Consider the following 22171-nt stretch of genomic DNA (forward strand, 5'->3'; position numbering starts at 1 on the left):
CGCCAACTAGTCGGTTTTCAGATGTTTGTATCCAAAGACCACACTCCTCCTTAAAGTCGCTTGTGACCTCTGATTCCTGAAGCAGGGTCCAGAGGTGACACCAGTCTGTCCCTTTGTTTTCCTTATTGTGCTCAGGGTCCGGCTTTCTTTGCCACCAAGCTCACGGACACCCCTGCACTTACTTCCAGATTCTGTAGCACTGACTCCCACCGCCTCTGGAGTCTTCTCACTTTCTTTGTCTTTGTAAATGGGCTCCTCCTCCCCCACCCTCACTTTAGTGTGGTTTCAGTTGGAGGCTGAAATAAACAGGTGTGTTTATATAATAGATCTTCTTTTATTACTTCTTTGACTTGGAAAGCACAGGAACTAAATCTGCTAAGTAATATGCACCATCCTTCTGGAGAATGCTGCTTTCTGTCAAATGCAAACTGTGATGTGGAATAATGAGATTGGCTTTTCATGGGGCTCTAAAGCAATGGAAAAAAATTAGTGTCACCGTTTTTTGAGCAATAGCCGCTTGCTTGGGATAGGCCTCTAACCTCCAAGGGGACTATGTGGTAGGGAACAACATTGCTTAATATACTTTAATTTTGGTTGACTGTAAAAATTGAGTTTGCACTTGGTGGATAATAGTTCAGAATTGTCTGTCGATCCTTTACTTTCATTTGTCTGTCAGTGAAATTCCTGGCTCCACCAAGAATTCTCCAACATTAGATGGTGTTTGGATCACCTCTGTTAAAACCAACCAGGAAAGCCAGCTGTGGTGGCACATGCCTGGATTCTACCACTTGGAAGGCTGGGGTGGGTTAAGTAGGCTGAACACTTACTTCAAGGCTATCCTGGGCTATGTAGCAAGGTACTATCTAAAACAAACAAACAAAATCCCTAAAACCAATCCAATTTAAAACTTGGGAAATCAGTTAAAAGTCATGGTCTCAAGTCCCAGCCTAAGTCAACAAAGTCTGAATACCTAGGAGGTTTCAGCCCAGATTTGTATTTTTCATAAGAATCTCAGGTGATCTTTTTAAGCTGATGTACACCCTGATTCAACTCATGGATTACCGTTTTTCTATGATTTTTAAAAGTGCAGTTTAGTTTATGAGGCTCAGAAGGGCACACATAGAAGCTTCCATAGTATATTTCTAAATGTTTAGAATTAAAAAAATTCAACCTAACATGATTAAAATAATGTGTTCCATCCCTCTGTCTTCACAGGATCCCTTCCTAACAGCTTGGAAGGACAGTCTTAAATGTGGCTGTCACTCTCTGGCCTAGATGTTCCACCTCCTCACTGGCATGTGTGGAGCCCCACTTCTGGCCTCCAGTCTGATCCTCGTCCCTTCCTAAATCACCATGAGGAAAGGATGTGTGAGAGCTACTTTCCTGTTACTGTCAAAAAATACCAGGACCAAAAGCAACTTAGAGGAGAACGGGGTTTACTTTAGCACATGGTTCCAGAGAGATCGAGTCTGTCACGGTGGAAAGCCATGGTGGCAGTCAGGGAAAGCATGGCTGCAGGGGCAGGAAGCTGGCTGATCACATTTTCATCCGTGCACACACAGAAGCAGAGAGAACAGGAAGTAGAGCAAAGCTATGAAACCTCAAAGCCAGCCTACAAAGACATACTTCCTCCTGCAAGACTGCACCTCCTAAAGGTTCTACCCCACAAACAATGACATCTACTGGGGACCAAGTGTTCACATACATAAGCCTCTGGGGTCATTTCTCAGTCAAACTCCAAAGGATGCTTCAGCCCTTGCACACATTCTCTGTGTCTGTAGGCTCCCTCAGCACCCTGCAGACCCAATATTCGTCTGTGTTCCAGTTTACCCTCAGGAAGTCAAAACTTAGGAGACGTTCTGCGTAGGTTCTGAAAATGGATTTGACTCCTGACCTCATCTGGGCAGAGAACTGTTTTCATCACTTAGCCCATGGCTAAGCAGGAGAGTTGTGGACAGTGTCTCACCCAGGGTGAGGTAGCCAGATAAAAACTAAAGGAGGAGGCTCTAGCTTAAACTAAATGAATTAGCATGCCGGAGAACTCCTAATATGAGTAGGGAAGAGAGAAAACAATAGCAATGGAACCAGTCAGGGAAACATCAAGAAAATTATAAGAGCTCAGCAAATCCCTCAAGGTAAATAGTCTTAGTTCCTCGATGAAGAAACACAGACTAGTGGGTTGGATTTAAAACAAGATTCAATTCTCTGTTGTTTGGGAGGAACATGCCTCATTGGTGAAACCATACGCAGAGGCTGAAGCAAAAAAAAAAAAAAAAAAAAAAAAGTAGTCAATTTACCAAGTAAACAGAGGCCCCAAACAAGCAAAGAGCTATATTTATATTTGCCAAAGTTAGCTGGAAAGAGAAAAAAGTCACTACCTTACTACTAAAGGGAACAATCTGTGAAGGTGATAGAATGATTCTAAATGTATGTGCACAGGAAATTAGTGCACGTATCATTTTAAAAAGGTACTGGACACAAAGGGACAGATGAGACCACTTATAACAATAAAGGTGACATCAGTACCCTACTATCCTTTTGTAGACATCATCCAGAGGAAAAAAAAAATCAACAAAGAAATTTCAGAGTTCAAGTTTACCACAGGCCAAGTGCACTTAACATAGATCTACAGAATACTCCATTGAACAGCTACAGAACACATTCTTCTTGGCAGCCATGGAACTGTCTCTAAAATCGGCCACATTTTATGCCATGAAATAATAACAAATACAAAAGAATCAAAATACTCTGTTGCATCATGTGAGGTCATAGTGGAGTAAGACACAAACCAGCTACATGAGTAGGAAGTCCATAAGTATGCAGAGCTTGAACCACATACTCTGGCTAATCAGTGGGTCATTCAGGGGATCAGAAAAGGAATCTAAAAGTTCCTAGAATCAAATGAAAGGGAAAGTACTAGCACTAATCAGAACTTTGGGAGATAAATCAACTCAAGGAGGAAAGTTGATATCTATGTGTGCTTACATTTAAAAAGTCAGATGTCTTTTTATAAATAATTTAATGGTGCATCTTATGATCTTGGAAAATCAGAACAAGCCAAACCCAAAACAGTAGAAGGAAAAAAATAAGAAAGAACAGGCAGAAATGAATGACACTAAACGTAGTGTATGAAGACTCCTGAGTTAGAGTTGGCTTTTGAATGGTAAGCTAGGTCAACCACCCTTTATACAAACTAAACAAAAGTAAAAATTAACAGAGAAAAATTAAGAAGAGCAAAATCAACAGAGTTAGAGATGAAAAAGGAATCAGTACAATAGATACCAAGAGAACTCAGAGACTCAATAGGGAACAGTTTGAAAACCTGCTTTCCAAAAAAACCTGCAAAATCTAGAAGTGGAGAAATTTCTAGATAATAGAGGATATGAATGACCCACACAGACCTACAACAGAGAAGGCTGAAGCAGTAATAGTCACGCAACAAAGAAAAGTCAAGAAACAGTTTGTTCATGCTGCATTCTACCCGAACTTTTAAAAGGAGCTAGCCTAGTGTCCCCTAACTGTTCCACAGAAAGGGAACCAACAGTATTGAACTTGGTCCATGAGAGGAGTGTTATCCTCATACCTAAACCAAGAAAGAACACACTCAAGGAACAGAAAGGAAAAAAAGAAAGGAAGAAAGGAAGAAAAAAAGGAAGGAAGGAAGGAAAGAAAGAAGGAAACTGTAGACTAATATTCCTGGTGATCATCATGAAAATATTCTCAAGAAAATATGACAACCAAATTCAGAAGCACACTAGAATGATATGTCATGATAAAATAGGTTTCATTCCAGGAATGCAAGGATGCTTGCAGATTTGTAAATCAATGAATGTAACAGCATATAAATAGAGTCAAGGATAGAAATCACATGAACATCTCAATAAATGCAGAAAAGGCCTTTGACAAAGTTCAACATTCCTTCATGATAAGAGCTAGGGAAAGCAGGAATAGAAAGAACCCAATACAGGAAGGGTAGATCTAACCAACACTACATTAAACAGGGAAAAGCGGAAAGAATTCCTTCAGAAATAGGTATAAGATAAGTGTATTCACTCATTGAATATAGAGCCGGAAGTCTTGGCTAGATGAATTAGGCAAGAGAAGAAACAAAGCCAGGTCAATCATGGAAGAGATACAAACAGGAGAAGGAGAATTATCCCTTCTTACAGATGGTGATCCTGTACTTAAAAGATCATATGTAGATGGGCAGTGGTGGCACACGCCTTTAATCCTAGCACTTGGGAGGCAGAGGCAGGCGGATCTCTGTGAGTTTGAGGCCAGCCTGGTCTACAAAGAGAGTTCCAGGGCAGCCAGAACTGTTACACAGAGAAACCCTGTCTCAAAAAACCAAAACCAAACAAACAAAACAACCAACCAAGCAACCATAGGTAGTAAGTAAAGTAGCAGAATATAAAGTAAAAAATAAAATAGCTTTTGATATACCAATAATCAACTGGATAAGAAAGAAATGAAGGCAAAACCTCACTAATAACAGCTTCCAAACCAGCTAAAACCCCACAGGAATAAACCTCAGCAAGGAGGTAAAAATTCTCTATAGTGGAAACTTGGAAATCCTCAAGAAAGAGATTGAAGAAGACACTGGATGATAGACTCCCAGCTGCTTGTTTAGGAGAACTAACTGTGTGGCAATGACCACATCACTGAAAACAGTCCAGATTCAACACAGTCCCCTCAAAATTCCAGCAGTACTCTTCATGGAACTGGAAAAAATAATCCCCCAAATAATATGGAGGCCTCAGAGACCTCAAGTAGGCACAACTGTAGTTGATCTAAAGAATACAATATCAGAGATATGACAGTCTCTGACCTCAAATTATGTCACAGAGTCACAGCAACAAAAGCAGCAAGGAACAAGCATAAAACTAGATACAGGACCAATAGAGTGGGATAAAGGGTCTGAAGTAAACACACAAAGCCACAGCTTCATAATCTTTGACACAATTATCAAAAACATATACTAGAGAAATAGCCTCTCACCAAAGGTGCTGGGAAAAACATATTTCCACATGCAGGAGAATGACACTTACGTGTCAACCTTCACAAAATGGATCTTCCTGTAAGATGTGATACTCTGAAACCACCAGGGAAAAACACCACAGTGTCTAGGAACTGGTGGAGGCTCTCTAGAAAAGCTCACCACAGTGATGTGAATACTTGCAAAGGTGACAAGTGGCATCATATGAAACCAGAAGGTTCTGCGCAGAGGGCAACCATCAGCTAAGGAAGAAACAGCCTGTACACAGGGGAAACCTCCCCAAACACACATTTTACATGGGGTTGATATCTAAAATCTACAAAGAACTCAAAAAATTAAAGCCATACAGTCAATAGACTGTACAGACAGTTATCAAAAGGCAAAACACAAATGGACAATACATATTTTTTTCAAAGGGTTCCAGGTCCTTAGCCACCAGGGAAAAGCAAATTAAAAGTGCTTTGAGACTCCATCTCGCCCCATCAGAATGACTGGCATCAGGAAAATAAAATGCTCATGATGATGTGGGGGAAGATGAACCCTACTACACTTCCACTGGGCGTTCAGACCAGCAAACAGCATGGAGATTCCTCAACAGACTGAAAGGAAAACCACGATATGACTCAGGTCTATCACTCCAGGTAAATGACCAACAACTGGGCCAGCTTTGCTCAGAGCTATTGCACCCCTTGTTACTGTGCACTACTCACAATAGCCAAGATAATGGAAGCAGCCTAGATGTCCATCAGCAGATGAATGGACAAAGAAGATGTGGTCCATGTACACAACAGGTCTTCAGCCTTCAGGAAGATTGAAATGACGTCTTCTGCAGGTAAATGGGTGGAATAGGAGAGCTAATTGGTCTCTCTTGTGTTAGCCCGGCTAAGAAAGACAAGTATCTCATGTTTTGTCACATAGAGGCTATATTTTATAAATGTGATATTATGGGCTGGAGAGATGGCTCAGTGGGTAAATGCATGCCACACAAACCTGATGATCCAAGTTCAATCCTCAAAACCCATGTAATGGTGGAAAAAGAGAACTGACTCCACAAAGTTGCCTTCTGACCTTTGAAAGCATGCTGGGTGCACCTGCCTTTACACATCACAAACACAAATAATAATATTTTTTCATTAAAAAGATAAAAATATTATATGAAAATGAAAAGAGGAAAGAAAGGTCCTCAAAGGGAGGGTCGGGGAACAAGAGAGGATAATGGGGCAGAAAAGAATGACAAATATTGTCTTGTTTCAGATGTGTAATCTAGATTTAAATACATACATACGTATATGCACACATACATGAAATAGAAAGGGGACAAGTTGGTGGAGAAAGGGAACCAGGTTGTGGGGGGCAAGGAAGGATAGAATATGGTAGTGAGAGGGAATATTAGTTGAATACAATGCAATATAAATATGAAAATATCATGATTAAAACTCATTATTTTATATGTACATTTAAAAAAACAATTAAAATAATGTAAAATGCCTTGGTCATTAAGGAGCACAAAGCATGGGTGAGTTTCCCAAAGTCTCACAGCTTCTAAATGCTGAATTTAAGTTCAGACCCCTTGGACGCCACTACTTCATGCTGGCTTTCCATCCAAAGTCCCTACCATATAAAAGGTGTTAGTACCATCGATTTAAGAGCAGGCCATAGGAAGACACTTTAGACACCCTGTCCCTGTCAAAGAGCAGCCCTGTCCTGTCACTGGTGAGATTTTCCAGATGTGATTGCTACAGCTGCAAATTCGGCCACTGTCTTGACCTCTCAGCTTTTGGGCTCTCTGATGAACTTGGCACTGTCTTAACCAAGACAATTTCCAATTTCTTCGTGAGTATTTGAGGAATGCACAAGTCCATTTCTACCACTGTCCTTCCTTCGTTACAAATGCTGTGAAACCTGCATGGCTAAAAGCATCTTCTCCCTTCTGCTGTGAGTTTGGTTATCAGATCTTATTATTATCTCAACCCTGTACTTTGCAGGGCCAACAATGCATCAAGACTGAGGCCAGACTTGTAACTCCTCTTAGCACTGATACCAGCACTGGGCAAATCAGAGCCAGTCCATGAATGTCAGGGAGCTGTAAAACACATGATTGTGAAATGGTTCTCTCAGCCACCTTTTATAGACAGAAGCTGCCCACCACAAGATGTATAGGCTTAATAAATCAATGGGAAGGAATTCCAAAATGGATAAATCAATACCCAAGCAGTCAGAGAATCCTACAGGTGTATGACAATGACCCATCAGGGCCTTTAAACCTCAGCTGGTAGGTTTAGCCAAAAGGGTCTATAATGATAGATGAGCCGAGATGATAAATACCTCTGTGGTGGAAGTTTGTATTGTCTGCACTTTCTCCATTACCCTTCACACAACAGCAGTATAAACTGACTCCTTTTAAACCAAAGAACAGATCTGCAAGAGAATCGGATTGTAAATCCACACACCTGGGGACAATCTCAGAGGAATTGGGTCATTTACATAAATGGTTTCAGGTGTGACTAGTCGACATAATTAGAGTGCTTACTGTTTGCGTTCTGCAGATGTGCAAGCATGCAGTGGCTGTTGGTGGGAGTGGATATTAGTCTCTCCCTTCTGAAGTATATTATGGATACATATATAAAATTACTAATAGCCTTCCGTTGGCTATTTTACTTTTGAGAAGGTAACCTCAGGGAGTAATGCAACATTAATATAGGTTTTGATATTATTTATAATACAATATAGAAACAGAAAACATTCATTTCTAGGAGAGTGGTTTAAATTGCATGTTCATAAAATTATACTAAAATGCATATGGTAAAAAAAGATATTGCCAAGTAAACTTAATGGTTTAAGAAAACCTTTAGGGGGTTGGAGAGATGGCTGAGTGGTTAAGAGCACTCGCTACTTTTGCAGAGAACCTTGGTTCAGTTTCCAGCACCCATCCACCTTGTTACTCAAACCACTCTAGTTCCAGGGGATCCAGCACCCTCTACTGGCCTGCCCAGGATCCTGCATGTACATGGTGCATATAAACTCACACAGGTGCATGCATGCACTCACACATGTACACATGTAGGATTTGCTGAAGGAGGTGGAGGCAGGAGGATCACGAGTTTGAGGCCAGCCTGGACTCCACTAATTTCTTGTTAGTTTCAGAGAATCTATCTTATAGACAAACTCTAGTGTATTTTTAAAATATTTTTAAAATTCCATTTTATGTGTGTGAGTGCTTTGTTTACACGTATATAACTGCACAATACACATGGCTGGTGCCTGTGGAGGCCAGAAGTGGACATGAGAACACCAGGCACTGGAGTTGCTCGTAGTTGTGAGTATGTGGTATCGGTGCTGGAAACCAAACATCGATCCTCTGCAAGAGCAGTCAGTGCTCTCAACCACTAGCTAGCTCCTTAGCCCTTCCAACATATTTTTGAAAGTTATACACAATAATAGTTAATCACGGTATTTATTAATATGGAAAAACAGAAACTCCCCAAATATCTGAGATTAAAATGATTAGGAAACTAGGTAGACTAAGACTATTATAATGATATAATAAAATATTAGGAAGGAACTAAGATAAATTTTGTGAAATTTCACAATATGAAAATTACAAATAAGTCTTAAAGTATTATTGTATGTGTTTTAAATATTCATAACTAAATGATAATTACTCTAAAATATTGTGGGGTTTTTGTTGTTGTTGTTGTTTTTTGGTTTTTCGAGACAGGGTTTCTCTGTGCTGCTTTGTGCCTTTCCTGGAATTCACTTTGTAGCCCAGGCTGGCCTCGAACTCACAGAGATCTGCCTGGCTCTGCCTCCCGAGTGCTGGGATTAAAGGCGTGCGCCACCACCGCCCGGCTTAAAATATTGTGTTTTAATGTTTAATAATACTTCTTCACTCCCTCCTCCTCCTCTCCTTTACCATCCTCCTTCCTCCTCGGTCTCCTCCTCTCCGTTGCTGGGGTTACAATCCAAGGCCTTGTGTACAAGGCAAGTACTCCACCACCTAGAGACACTTCCGGCTTCCATTTCTTAAAATATTTGCTTTATTTTTCAAATGTTCTGTTGCATAACATTTTTAGCTAGATACTGATAAGTGAAATCTATTATATCCTTTCAAAGCCTTTCTTTACATCTTGGTCCATTGTCTGGCAACATCTTCCTTAGATAAACCACACTGAAAATTTACTTCCAATGTTGTATATTTCATTCAGATTTACAAAGACTTAACCATGTTGTAATGTTGTTTGGATGGGTGTGAAATACCATGAGGTCTTTTATCACTTCAGGGTCTCCTTTCCCACTATCTTTTCTTTTCTTGTTCAACATTTTACCAGCTTAGCTTCCTAGGAAATAACCCTTGCTTCTTACTGGCATTTGCTTAGCTGTTGTAACAACCAAGTTGTAGCTAGAATAGTAGCTAGTCTAACTTGCATCACCCAGACTTGAGAACAGAAACAATTAATTCTTGATCAGCATGCCACTCATGAGTCTTGGAGGGCCAGAAATTCTCAGGCATGGCAGGAAGTAGCCCACTGGGGTAGGATGACTGTGCACAGTCAGTTTACAAGCAAATGAAGGAGCACTAAGTAATTCTGCCTCTGGGGTGCTTAGGGAGTGCTGAGTCCCCGTGGATGCTCTGGACACAGAGATGACAAATTCATGCGTTGCACAATTAGCTTGAACAGCTGACAACCTTGGCGAGCTGGAGCACTTTTCTCCCATGACCTAGCAGTATAGGCTTGAGAACCACAGGGGATGTTTTGAATTTAAAAACGAAATTGCAAACACGTGAGAAGATGTTCAAGCTCGCCAGACATTTAGAAAATGCAAATTAAGACTCAATTAAACAAGATACCACCACATTACTTTTAACAGGACTTTAGGCAGAAAATTCTGGCTTGCTCCTCAGATGGTGGCTTTTTACCTTTCACTGGATCTGAAGAAGCTGCTGCCTTTACATTTTGAAGGGCAAAGGTGTGAGATTCCAGACAACCAACAAAAGACATGACTTGGGTCTACCAAGCTCAGAAATAACCAGCTCATGTGCAGGAGGCTCCCACATTATGCAACCATCCTAGTTAGCCTTAACTGTCAACTTGACACAGCCCACAGTCACCGGAGAGTGAAGTATCAATGGAGGGAGATTGCCCACATCAGATTGATCTGGAGTATAGCTCTGGGGGGGGTGTCTTTCTTGTTAGCTGATACAGGAGCAGCTAGCTCACCACGGGCTGCAGCGCTCTGGGGGCATGTGGTTCTGGGAAGTGATGCATAAGAAAACTAGCTAAGCAGGAGCCTTTAAGAGAGCCAGCAAGCAGTGTTCCCCAATGGTTTTGGCTTCAAGTTTCTGATTGAGTTCCTACCCTGACCTCCTTCAATGATGGACTGTGACCTGGAAGTGTAAGATGAATACATCGTTTTTCCCCCTAAATTGCTTTTGGTCGGAGTGTGTTATGACAATAACAGAAATGGAACTAGTAAACAGGCTTCCTGATAGAGCCACTAACAAGACAACTGAGCCTACAAAAAGGTCTCTGAGCCTTTCTCTCTAAAGCCCATGGTAAAGTTCGCAGTATATTGAGACTTGGGGAAAAACATATTAAGCTTGAAATACTGTATCTCAGCTGTATTCTAACAAGGAAGATTGAGCAGGTGACAAGCTGTCAAAAATTATGTGAACTCAACTTACTGTAATGAAACCCGGAAATTTCCCTAGGTGCCTGAGTCACGGTGTTACGGCATAAAGAATGCTGACGTGAGGCAGAATGCTTCAGCATTGCCATTTGGATCCCAAAGATATTCCAGCCCATTGGATCCAAAATTGAGGGCATAGAAAATATGTGTGATTTGGCAACAGCTGATCCCGGAGGAGATGAGACTGAGCATGCTCTGTAGGGTGAACTTGAAGTCTTTGACAATCTGAAGGCACCGAGGTCTGATCACTCCAGGACAGAGGGGAGCCAAGATGCCTTGAGCAGCAGCAAGCATTCTCACCCAGCGAGGCTTCTCCCCAGACCCAGTATTTCCACACCGGAGCCCTTTAGAATTATCTGATCCACAGTAGCCTAAGCTAGTGACTTTATCCCCAAAGTATTCTACTTAGAAGTTTGTTTTGAGGGAGAATCTTTAAAATATTCTCCTTCCTGGCGAATTCTGGAGCTAACTTTTTAAATAATATTTTTCAAATCCTGTTGCTCTATTAAGTGAGGTTTCCTTGAATTTAATGAATTGTTTAGAGTGCTATCAGGGTTTAAATAGCAAATTATTCTATATTGTTAATATTTTTAGGAGAAGAGGTATTTACACATGAGTGGAAGAAAATATATGACCATATTTATATTTAGGTTCCTTTAAGTTTTATCTAATTTCCTATAAACTTTTCAAAATAGTTTTCAAAAAAACACTTCTTTCAATTTTTGAGGTTATAATTACAGTTCTCCCTTCCTTTTCCTCCCTTATACCTTCCTGTGCCCTTTTTCAAATTCTTGGCCTCTTTTTCTTTTTGTTTTTCCTGTCTCTGTGTCTCTCTCTGTGTCTCTGTGTGTGTGTGTGTGTCTCTCTCTCTCTCTGTCACACACACACACACACACACACACACACACACACACACACACTCTCCTAAATACATAAATACAACCTTCTGGGTCTGTGTAATGTTACTTGTATGTATGCATGTTTTCAGGGCTGGCTGGGGAAGGCTTTTCCTCTCACTCTCAGCATTCCTTAGCTCCTATAGTTCTCTGTGTAGACCTGAGGCCTCCTGGCTTCTCCAGATGCCCGTGTTAGCATATCTATTGTTAACACAGTTCTGCTTATGTTGGCATTGAGTAGAAGGGAGCTTTAGTTTCATGTAGAAATGGGTTCAGGAGAGTGGACGGTGGCTCTGTGGCCAACAAACTTGCTATATAAGCATGGATTCAAGAGTCTGGCACCCCAGAACACACAGAGAAGCCAGGCAGGCATAGGACCTAGCAGTAATCCCAGGACTTGGAAAACAGAGGTAAGGCTTTCTTGGGGTAGCTAGCTAGCTAAACTAGGGGGATTGGTGTACCCTGGTTTCAGTGTGAGACTCTGTCTCAATCATTAAGAGTGAAGATTGATCATATCAATGATATACACACATACACAGAAAAAAATGGATATAGGGAAAGTCACTTTTAACAAAGAGAATGCCAACTCAGGTTTAGAACTGAACTACTTTTTCTTATTACCTGATGATTAACAAACACTGTCACCATGGCATGCTGGGAGTATGTTTTACAAACCTCTTACTACCTTAACCCAGAAAAGCATACTGATAAAGACTTCAGTGAGTTTAAGGTTTGCCATCTTCCAACTTCAGCTGGACTCATGCTTCACTTCTGCCCTACTTAAAAAGCAAGGTTTACTTAACAAATTAATAGTATAAATAGGGCAGTGAGCATGCTTAAACCACTCTGAACACTATTTTAAAAGGCTTTAGCAAATTAATTTTATGCAAATGATATTGCTAATGCAAGTGCCACTAATCTGTTCATTAAAGCCAGAGGGAGCAAACTTTATTTTGGCAATTAGTTGAAGTTACTATATGTATTAAAAAAAAGCACCAAAGTTGCATTTCTTTTAAAGTGTACATGTAGACTTTTCTCTGGTTGGGACTTTCCCATATCACATGGTGTGGAATCAGGAGCTTATATCTTTTGCCTGTCTGTGGTCTCACAGGTGCCTTCACCTCAGGGTACATAGACGTGGTTGGCTCTCCCAGTCAGTGAGACATAAGAGCAGCTCCTCCTCTGGCTGGAGCAATCCGGTTGCCCTCTGTGTGAGGGGGGGCAGGGACATTGCCCTGGCTGGTCTTCAGAGGTAGAGAAGATCTGCCATTATGTAATAGGACAATGATGTGCCCTGATCCATTATTAAATGTCAGGCTTCTATTGCCGTCGGCTTCTCTCTGTGTGTTCCAGAGACGCCATGTTGTCTGATAGACTTCGGAAGGAGAGACGTTGCAGGTGGCGACTATCGATGTGACCTTTCCGATTATCTCCACAACTCTGAGTGCATTTAAAGGGAGCAGGCTGACATTTGTGGTTATGATCATTCATAGTCTCGTCATCCGCCCATTGATCTGAGACACCAGTCACATCACTGTCTTGAAGCCCAGTGACAAATGTTGCCATCTGACTGACAAGTGAAAGCTCAAGTGAATTTTGCCATTTATTATTATAATTATTGTTGAGTCAATTTTCTTTTTCCCAATTATGGGGCTCTAGTGTAGTGAGCTGTCAAAAGAATGACATGGCACCTAATGTCGTGATAAGCTACAGGAAAGAATTTGATGTAAACAAAGGTGTCTTTGGCTCCCATGTGCTTCCTACCCCATTTTCCCCACAAAATCCTCTTTTTAAAAAATAAATGTAAACCAGTATGTATTTTTGAGTAGGTCTCCATTATACCATGTATTCTTTTTATCATTCTTTTTTTTATTCCCATATGTGTTTATTTTTTCATTATTGTGTAATTAATGACCCTAAGCATAGCAGCTTTAAACAAAAATGTATTTCTTCATTGGGACATGGTTTTCTGTATCCCATGCCTGATCCTCCCAGGTGCTGGGATTACAGATGTGCACCATCATACCCAGTTTATCCAGTGCCAAGGGTGGAACTGAGGGTTTCACACATGCCAGGCAAGCTTTCTACCATCTGGGCTTAGCACTCAGTTTTATAGTCAGAAATCCTGGTGTAATTCACCACATGCCTCAGCAACCATGCTGTCTGTCCAGGGTCTCCCACAAGACTGGGCTTAACGTGTTGGTGGGGCCACAATACTTTCAATGTTCAAATGGAGTATGACCCACTTCCATGTTCACTCACACAGAGGTTGACAGATCTTCAGTCATTGCTGGTTGTTGGATGCTACATGGACCATTCCATAGAGCCACTCACAATGTGGAATCTGCCTCCCTTAGAATAAGATAATGAGAGAGAATGCTCAAAATGGAAAATACAGTTCCTATAAATTAATCTCAAAGGTGCTCTTCCTAGCTTTTGTTAGAAGTAAATTACCACATCCAGCTTCCACTCAAAGGAAGAGGATACCAAAGCATCGACTAGCTGACTAACAGGAGGCAGGAGTCACCTAGCACCATCTTGGGGATTGTTCAGTACGCTAAGAGAGGATGCAACAGGCATTGTGTTCCTCGGGTACTTAAGAGAATCTGCAGCTAATAGTTATTACATGCATCCTGTCATTCTGAGACTCTCTAGATCCTTAAGCTTGTTCATCTGTAGGTACATCATTGGTTCCTCAGGGTGCTAGAGACAAACACTGCCGTCTCAGAAGGACTGATGCAAGCACATTCCACAGCTAAGCCTTTACTGCAGTGCTTCTCAATGTTCTTTATGCTGTGACCTTTTAATACAGTTCCTCATGCTATGGAGACCCCCAACCATAAAATTATTTTGCTGCTACTTCATAACTGTAATTTTGCTACTGCTATAAATCGTAATGTAAATATCTGATATGCAAACCCTGTGGTGGTCGTGACCCATAGGTTGAGAATCACTGCTTTAGAGCCAGTCCCAAATCTCTCAAGTTCTTTAGTTTGCTCTTCAGAGTCAGGTGGGGCTCATGTTTGTTAACAACTGAGTTCGTTATTAACTATCTCCATCATTTTGTTCATTTTTATTAACATCTAACATTCATTTTTGTTTTTATCTGTTGCACTGAAATAAGGCTACCTGCTTCATAGAACATTTTCAAGATAAAAATAGATTATTTGGGCCGGGCGGTGGTGGCGCACGCCTTTAATCCCAGCACTCGGGAGGCAGAGCCAGGTGGATCTCTGTGAGTTCGAGGCCAGCCTGGGCTACCAAGCGAGTCCCAGGAAAGGCGCAAAGCTACACAGAGAAACCCTGTCTCGAAAAACGAAAAAAAAAAAAAAGATTATTTGTGTAAAAATACATAATATACACCTATTAGCTTATAACCACAAACAACAATTCATCTATTATATAAGACACATTTATGTATATATCTGCTTGTGAAATAATATATGCGATATATTTTTCTATACTCACTTATGGAAAAGGAATAGACAGAAATGTTAATATTGTCTTTGATCAAAGATTTTCTAAATTACAAACAATTACTTAGGGAATTGTTACTGTTTGAGATTAGGGTCAAGTCTTTAAAGATATTCCATACCCTATTGGTATGAATTTTAAATTTCCTTTGCTAAGTTCTTCCCTCAAAGTCAAGGACATATGTTGTATCACTCAGCCTGGAGTGTGGAAGACAGTATACGAATGGATCAGATAAATGTGGGGTGGGGTTGGGCTATGGACAAGAAAGTGGCGGGATGGGAGATTCATCTTCACTGTGGTTTGCTTACTTCTGTCTCTCCATGAGAGACATCTGAGTTCAATAGCAGGCATTAAATATTACTGCCATTGAGACAGAAAGCAGATGGCCTGCCTCACTTCATGCATGTCCTCAGATCTACCTCAGACTGCTGCTCTCCTGGATTCAACTATCCTGGTCTTCACTGAGTCCATGATATTTCCTCTCTTCATTGTGGAATCTGCTATCCCAGTATCCCAGCCATCCTAAAGGCCAGACACACACATCACGGAAAGGGAATGAGGTCTGGAACCGGTGAGGGCAACATCTCTTCCCTGTCTGCATACACCCTTTGTAAGGCTAGGAATTTCCTAAAGATACTTTGTCCCAGAGACATCTCAACCAAACTTTGGACAAAATGGATTTCATCAGGCAACTGATCTGAAAACGAGAGCTTGGCTGGTGTTAGACGATTTCACACCTCCAAGTGTGATGAGATTAAGCTTCCCTGTATCTTTGTCATAAGCTGTTTTTGTTGTCATTGTTTGTTCGTTTGCTTTTAAAGAAGAATGGTATGAAGCCTCCACAGACTTAGGGACAAAAGACGACGTGTATTCTAAATTGAGAGTTGAACTCTGAGTGCTGTCTTTTCCCATGGCTGTGGCTGTGTTGCTAATTAGGTATGTTTAGCTGACATCAATAAAGCAACTCCTATGTGAAAATCATCAGCCTAAATACTTCCACCTTATTTTTTCACACACACCCATTCTATAATGTATTCTATTTTTATATTCAGTGGATGAGCTTTAGGAGACTGAATGATGTGCCCAGGGGCATGGAGACCATACTTCTCTCAACCAAGAACAGATCTCACTCCTCTGGTCCCCAGTGTATCACACATTGACAGGCACACTTCCCCATATGTTTAATACGTTCCTATGGAATAGATATCTTCCTGGTGACATTGGTTCTTCATCTTCCAGAGGAGTCCTTTCAAGGGTCTTAATGTTCTGCAGGTGAGCTGCAAGAAGTTCTATTTTAAAATTTAAATCCTCTGCCAATTTCCTTCCCCAAATTGCCTACCATTAGAACCATGGAATTAGCATTCAAGGATGAAGTGTTCTCTGGGATTGAAGCTGGTCATGGCTGGGAAAGGGAGGTACCAACTGTGAACTGACCCTCCTAACAGGAGATGGGAATTTTGTGCATAGCTGATGTTGCAGTGAATTCCGAGTTTGCATTTTAGCCAGTCATTCAAGCTGTTTTGCAAATTAATTTGTTTCTGAGTTTCACTGAGAAGCATAATTAAGTAGTGTTATGTTAGAATGACATTCAGCTACAATAAATGATACTCCCCGAGTGGTGAGTTATACAGTTGATTTCTCTGCCATGTGAAAAACATATGGAGATGGTCACTCCAAGAGTGAGATGGAAGCCTCCACACCACCAGGACCCATCCTGCTGTTAGATGTACTACCACAGTGTCCCCACAGTGTGGCCCTTGTGTTCTTGGCTAAGATGGCTGTGGGTAAGACCAGCATATCCCCATTTCAAGGTGTGGCGTGGAAGAGAGGATGACTTGAAGTTTACCATGCTTTGAGTAAATTGGAAGTCTCACCTGCCCCATGGCTTTCATCACAGTCACCTGAATACATTCCTCAGGATGCTGGGAACAGTTGATGGAAGTGAGGATGACACTGTGTCTGTCTGAAATTCCTTTTAATGTGAGATGGAGACTGAGAGCAGATCACTGTGGGTCAGGAGGAACAGCAAACTTAGACAGGCAGCTGCTTTTCTTTTGTAGGATATAAAGGAATAATGTCTAGTTATGTGGTCCCAAAAACCATGGTGCATTGGCTCCTGGGTAGAAGAGGCAACATGCACACCATCTTATTATGTGGTCCAAAGACCATGCATTGGCTCCTGGGTGGACAGAGGCAACATGCACACCATCTTATTATGTGGTCCAAAGACCATGCATTGGCTCCTGGGTGGACAGAGGCAACATGCACACCATCTTATTATGTGGTCCAAAGACTATGCATTGGCTCCTGGGTGGACAGAGGCAACATGCACACCATCTTATTATGTGGGTCCAAAGACCATGCATTGGCTCCTGGGTGGACAGAGGCAACATGCACACTGTCCTAGTTTGGTTTTGCTGTCATGATAAGTTCCATGATCCAAAGCAATTTGGGGAGAAAAGGGTTTTTTTCTGCTTACATCTTATAGCATGAAGGGAAGTAAGGGCAGGAACTTGAGGCAGGAGCCTGGAAGCAGAAACTGAAGTAGAGGCCACCGAGAAATGCTGCTTACTGGCTTGCTCCTCATGGCCTCCCCAGCTTGCTGTCTTATACAGTCCATGACCACCTGCCCAATGGTGGCACCTCCTACATCAATCATGCATCAAGATAATACCCTACAGGCCAGGCCAATCAGGTGGAGGCATTTCCTCAGTTGAAGTTCCCTAGCTTGTGTCAAGTTGACCAAACAAACAAACCATAACAAAAACTAACCAGCACACATACTTTACTTTGATAACCATCACTATTGGGTAGTAGGGAGTTACATTTTTTTACAATAATGTTTGGTCAGATCCATGATCATAGATGCTAACTGTGACAGTGAAGGATGCTTGTAAAGGACAGGAGTCATTCCTTAATAAATGTCTCACAATTCTGTTTTCTTAGACATTTTAGTTGGACGTACCAGCCTACAGGACATGGCATACACTCATTTATTGAAACTAAGTGTGAACTGTTGCTGTTAAAACTGGAGGTCCCAAGTTAGTTATACCTAATGCCAACCCATGATCCTGCTTCCTCTTACCAGGTCCTGCCTCTCTAAGGTTCTACCATTTCCAAACACAGAACCAAACCTGGAACACAGGGCCTTAGGGAGGCAGTTGCCACAGCTGTCGCGAACAAGAGGTAAGTGTCTTTCTACTTCGATTGAGGTCTCCCAGATTGCAGTCTGTGTTTTCTCAGATTCTATGACAATAAACTTCGCAACTATTTTGAACTTGATCTGATCTTATTTTTTTGACAGAACCTATTCAGTTTTCAGTCTATCTATTGGTATAATAAAAAATTTATTTCCCCCACTATCAATGAGAACTTACTTCCTTTGTCTGAAATCGATTTCTGCCAAGCTTCAGGAGACTCTTCCTCGAAGTACCCAGCATTGTGAACAGCAGTGAGTAGGACTTAGTGTCTAGTTTGTAGGGACAAGTCATGTCAAGCCCTGCTCTGAAACCTCACCGATGCTGGCTTGCTCTTGGCATTCTCCTTGCAAAGGAGGATGCATGCTTTGTTTAAAATGTCTCCTACCACTTCACTTTGACTCATGGCTTCTTCAGCCCCAGCCATGTTTCTTTCACCCGACCATGCCCCAATAACCTCAGAAACCAGTGGTCATAGCATAACCAGGGTGCATACACTTTTACGACTCGGCATTTACTAATTTTTCTTGTCTTGGCTCAATGGTAACTATGTGACATTCCATCTCCCTGGGCTTCGGTTAACTCGATTGTAAAATCAATGAGCTTGGACTTGATGATTTCCACAATCCCTTCCAGCCCAGGAAAAGTCAACAACCCTGAGACTGCACTGACATCTGAGCTGACAAAAATGTTTTGGGAAATTCCATCCTTCTAACCATATGGTAGTGAAGAGACAGTTCTGGTCCTAACAATGACACAAAGGCTCCACTTGTCCTTTGGGAATGGCTTCTGGCAGCCCAGTCATCCAGCCCCTTGTAGCCCAAAAGGCTTTACATTGTGCTGCCCACGAGTAAAAGGACTGAAGAGGTGGCTCAGTGGTGGAGAGCACTTCTTGCTCTTCCTGGTATTCTGAGTTTGAATCGCAGCACCCACGTGGGGTGGTTCACAAGCAACTATAACTAACTCTGAGGGACCCAACACCCTCTTCTGTCCTTCTTGAACACTTCGGCACGTGTGGCATACACATGGCACACACATGACACACACTCATGCCATCATACCTACACACATACATGAAAACTAAAGTAACTCTTTTTTTAAAAAAAATAATTGCTCTATGACTTGACTTATGTAGTCAATTCTCAACTAGCTAAACCAGGTTGGTTGAATGGCATGGGTAGCAATAACAATTAATTAAAAACCTCTCATATTTAAAGTCTGTGAGGCTGCACGTTCTCTGGAGCACTGATTTCTGCATAATGGTTTTTTTTCCTTCTATCTGAAAATTTACACTTTTACATTTTCCGATGGCCCACACTCTATCACATCACCCTATAGCTCATGCTGCAGGAAACTAACCAAGAAATAGTGAAGGGTAACTTCAAAGCAGATAATTGAAGCACACTTCTATTCACCACCTTTTAATCAAGAAGGATTTTGTAGTAGTTTATAAAAACTACATACCATATTGAATAATTGAGAATTTAGCATATTCCACTCAATCCAAGTCTCGTGCTGGGACGATTTAAAGACCCAGGTTAGTGTATATATCTTTGGGAAGTTTGCGACTCAATGAAGTAGAGTGTTACCATGCACAAAACTTTTGCAAATAAGAATAAGAGCTCCCCTGCCGCGTCAATAAATCAGCCCGGGTCCTGTGCAGAGGCCAACAACAGCTGACAGAATACAGGTTCCTGGAAATGCTTTATAAGTACCATCTAAGGAGCCAGATTGCGCTTTAACAGCCTTGTTATCCTAATGAAATCACCCTGCTTCCTCATCTTTGCTCCAGACACCACCAAGGTTGGGCAAAGAAAGCCCCATCTCCCCAAATGCCTCTAAACACCAAATTTGGATGACAGATTAATGATGAGATCTGCCTCCCCATTAATTTATTTGCAGGAGACACCTGTGCCAATAACCTCGTTAGGGTTTGGAGCGTGTCCCTAGAAAGGCATGCCTTTCCCCTCACCGAATTGGCTCCCCATAATTCTTAATTACTTTCTGTTGCCTGGTGGGGAAAAGGCACATGACATGGAAAATTTTATAGGATCTAATCATTAACCAACTCCATTCTTGAGTGGAGTTAGAGTATCCGAGAAAATGGTCTGTCTCAATCCCCCTAGCTACTTTCAAAATCATTGGCCAAAGGAATTTTCCACATGTATTTTCTGCTTGAGAGCCGTTCTGTCTAAGAGAACAGCAAAGGCTCTCAGAGCCCTTGCCTTGTGTCAGGTACTGTTCCAATTCCCATGTTCAGGATCAGTCCATCTCCCAACACTGCCATGTGATTGGTGTTCTCATTTTTCAGACGACACCAAGACACACGATGTCGCTTACCCAGGTCTCACAGCCAGGTGTCAAAGCCGGCTCATCTGACTACAGGCTTCTTAGGCCACAGTCTTCTTTCTATGGAAGAGAGACTATGCATGAGAGAGAAGAAGAAAAGACCCACTTTTGAGTTTAGCCTTCTTCATCTCGGGTAATTTGTCGAGACTATCAGGGTCATACTGGGAAGAGAGTCATTTAAAACCACAAAGCCAAAATGGTGAGTGGAGCAGCAAAAGATTCCGATTCTCTCACAGCAAGGGATGGGCACTCTGTGTATTTAGTTCTTGCCCTCCGGTCCTGTGATGGGCTGGGCTGTACAGTGGAGTAGTCTTCATGTCTAGAGGTTTACTCTCTCTCTCTCTCTCTCTCTCTCTCTCTCTCTGTGTGTGTGTTCAGGTACATGTGGGGCCATAGCATGCTTATACAGGTCAAAGGTCAATGTTCTGGGGTTGCTTCTCTCCTTCCATCAAGGGTTCCAGGCACCAGAATCAGGCCATCAGACTTTCACCAAAGCACATTTCCCTGCAGAGCCAGCTCATCCCCCCTAAATTATGCTTCAAAAATATGTTTATCATTTAACATTATTTTATTAATGTATATTCCAGGGTGCTTTAATCAAAATTAGGCACGATCATGGGTGTAATATCCCTGTCAAGTCTGGAAGGCACTAGCTCTCCTACAGCAGGTGTCCCAGAGACGTTAGCCCTTATACCACATCCACTCTCTCTTCATGATGCTCTCTGAGCCTTGGGCATAGAGGTCGTGCTGTAGGTGTACCAGTTAGGGCTGGGACCCCACGGTCATGTCCTCTCTGTGTTTTGACTAGTTGTGGATCTCCATAGCAGCCTCTGTCTGCTGTAGAAAGAAGCTTCTTCGTCGAGGGTGAGAGAGCTGCACTCACCCCTGCATATAAGGATGAGTATTTATAATACTGTTAGACGCTATATTGATTTAGGAAGATGGTACAGTAGACTCTCCTCCATGATCTGTGACCACACTAACCACAGGGAGTTTGCAAGGTTTACAGTACCATGTGGGCCTTAAGTTCAGTTAGACAGCTCTTGGTTACCCTCAAGATATGAGTGCCACTATTTCATCATTTGGGATATGGTTGCCTACACAAGAAAGACCTATATAAGGAAACATCAGTTGGCATGCCAACATGGACGGAGGAAACTTCACAAGGCACCATCCCCGGGATGAGATGAAGAGCTGTAGGTCCTCAACGGTTGCTGAGGGAGAATGATTTTTCTCCAAGGAAAAGGCCCTGGATGGGTTATTCTAAGTGTTCAGCCCTAAACACGTGTAGAGACAGGAAACAGCAAATGGATTCAGCAGTGTGTGTGTGTGTGTGTGTGTGTGTGTGTGTTGTTGTTGGTGGTGGTGGTGGTGTGTGTGTGTGTGAGAGAGAGAGAGTGTGTGTGTGTGGTGTGTATGGTAGTGGTGATGTGAGTATGTGTGTGTGTATGTGGTGATTGTATGTGTGTTGGTGGTAGTGGTGGTGGTGGTGATGTTGTTGTTGTGTGTGTGTGTATGTGTGTGTATGTGTGTGGTGTATAACATTAATTAAAAAAGATGAGGCCATGGAT

At 41.9% G+C, this 22171-nt stretch overlaps 1 protein-coding gene across 6 annotated transcripts in view; it reads left to right on the forward strand.

The window, feature by feature from the left end:
- Nucleotides 1-22171, forward strand: part of Gpatch2 (G-patch domain containing 2) — a 306528-nt gene that overhangs the window by 198519 nt on the left and 85838 nt on the right. For 2 of the 6 annotated variants that reach the window (XR_008218057.1, XR_008218058.1), the window contains 2 exons: nucleotides 1216-5828; nucleotides 18143-18336. Coding sequence is in view for 2 of the 6 variants with exons in the window: in XM_052737955.1 (XP_052593915.1) it covers nucleotides 18143-18207 (65 nt within the window). In the remaining 4 variants the exon portion in view is untranslated. Of the gene's footprint in view, nucleotides 1-1215; nucleotides 16039-18142; nucleotides 20800-22171 lie in introns of those variants that run through there. The other 4 variants (XR_008218055.1, XR_008218056.1, XM_052737954.1 and 1 more) reach the window with 4 other exon arrangements.

This window comes from Peromyscus californicus, unplaced genomic scaffold (assembly GCF_007827085.1).
Source record: "Peromyscus californicus insignis strain IS unplaced genomic scaffold, ASM782708v3 Scaffold_14__1_contigs__length_90479793_seg_2, whole genome shotgun sequence".
Lineage (NCBI taxonomy): Eukaryota > Metazoa > Chordata > Mammalia > Rodentia > Cricetidae > Peromyscus > Peromyscus californicus.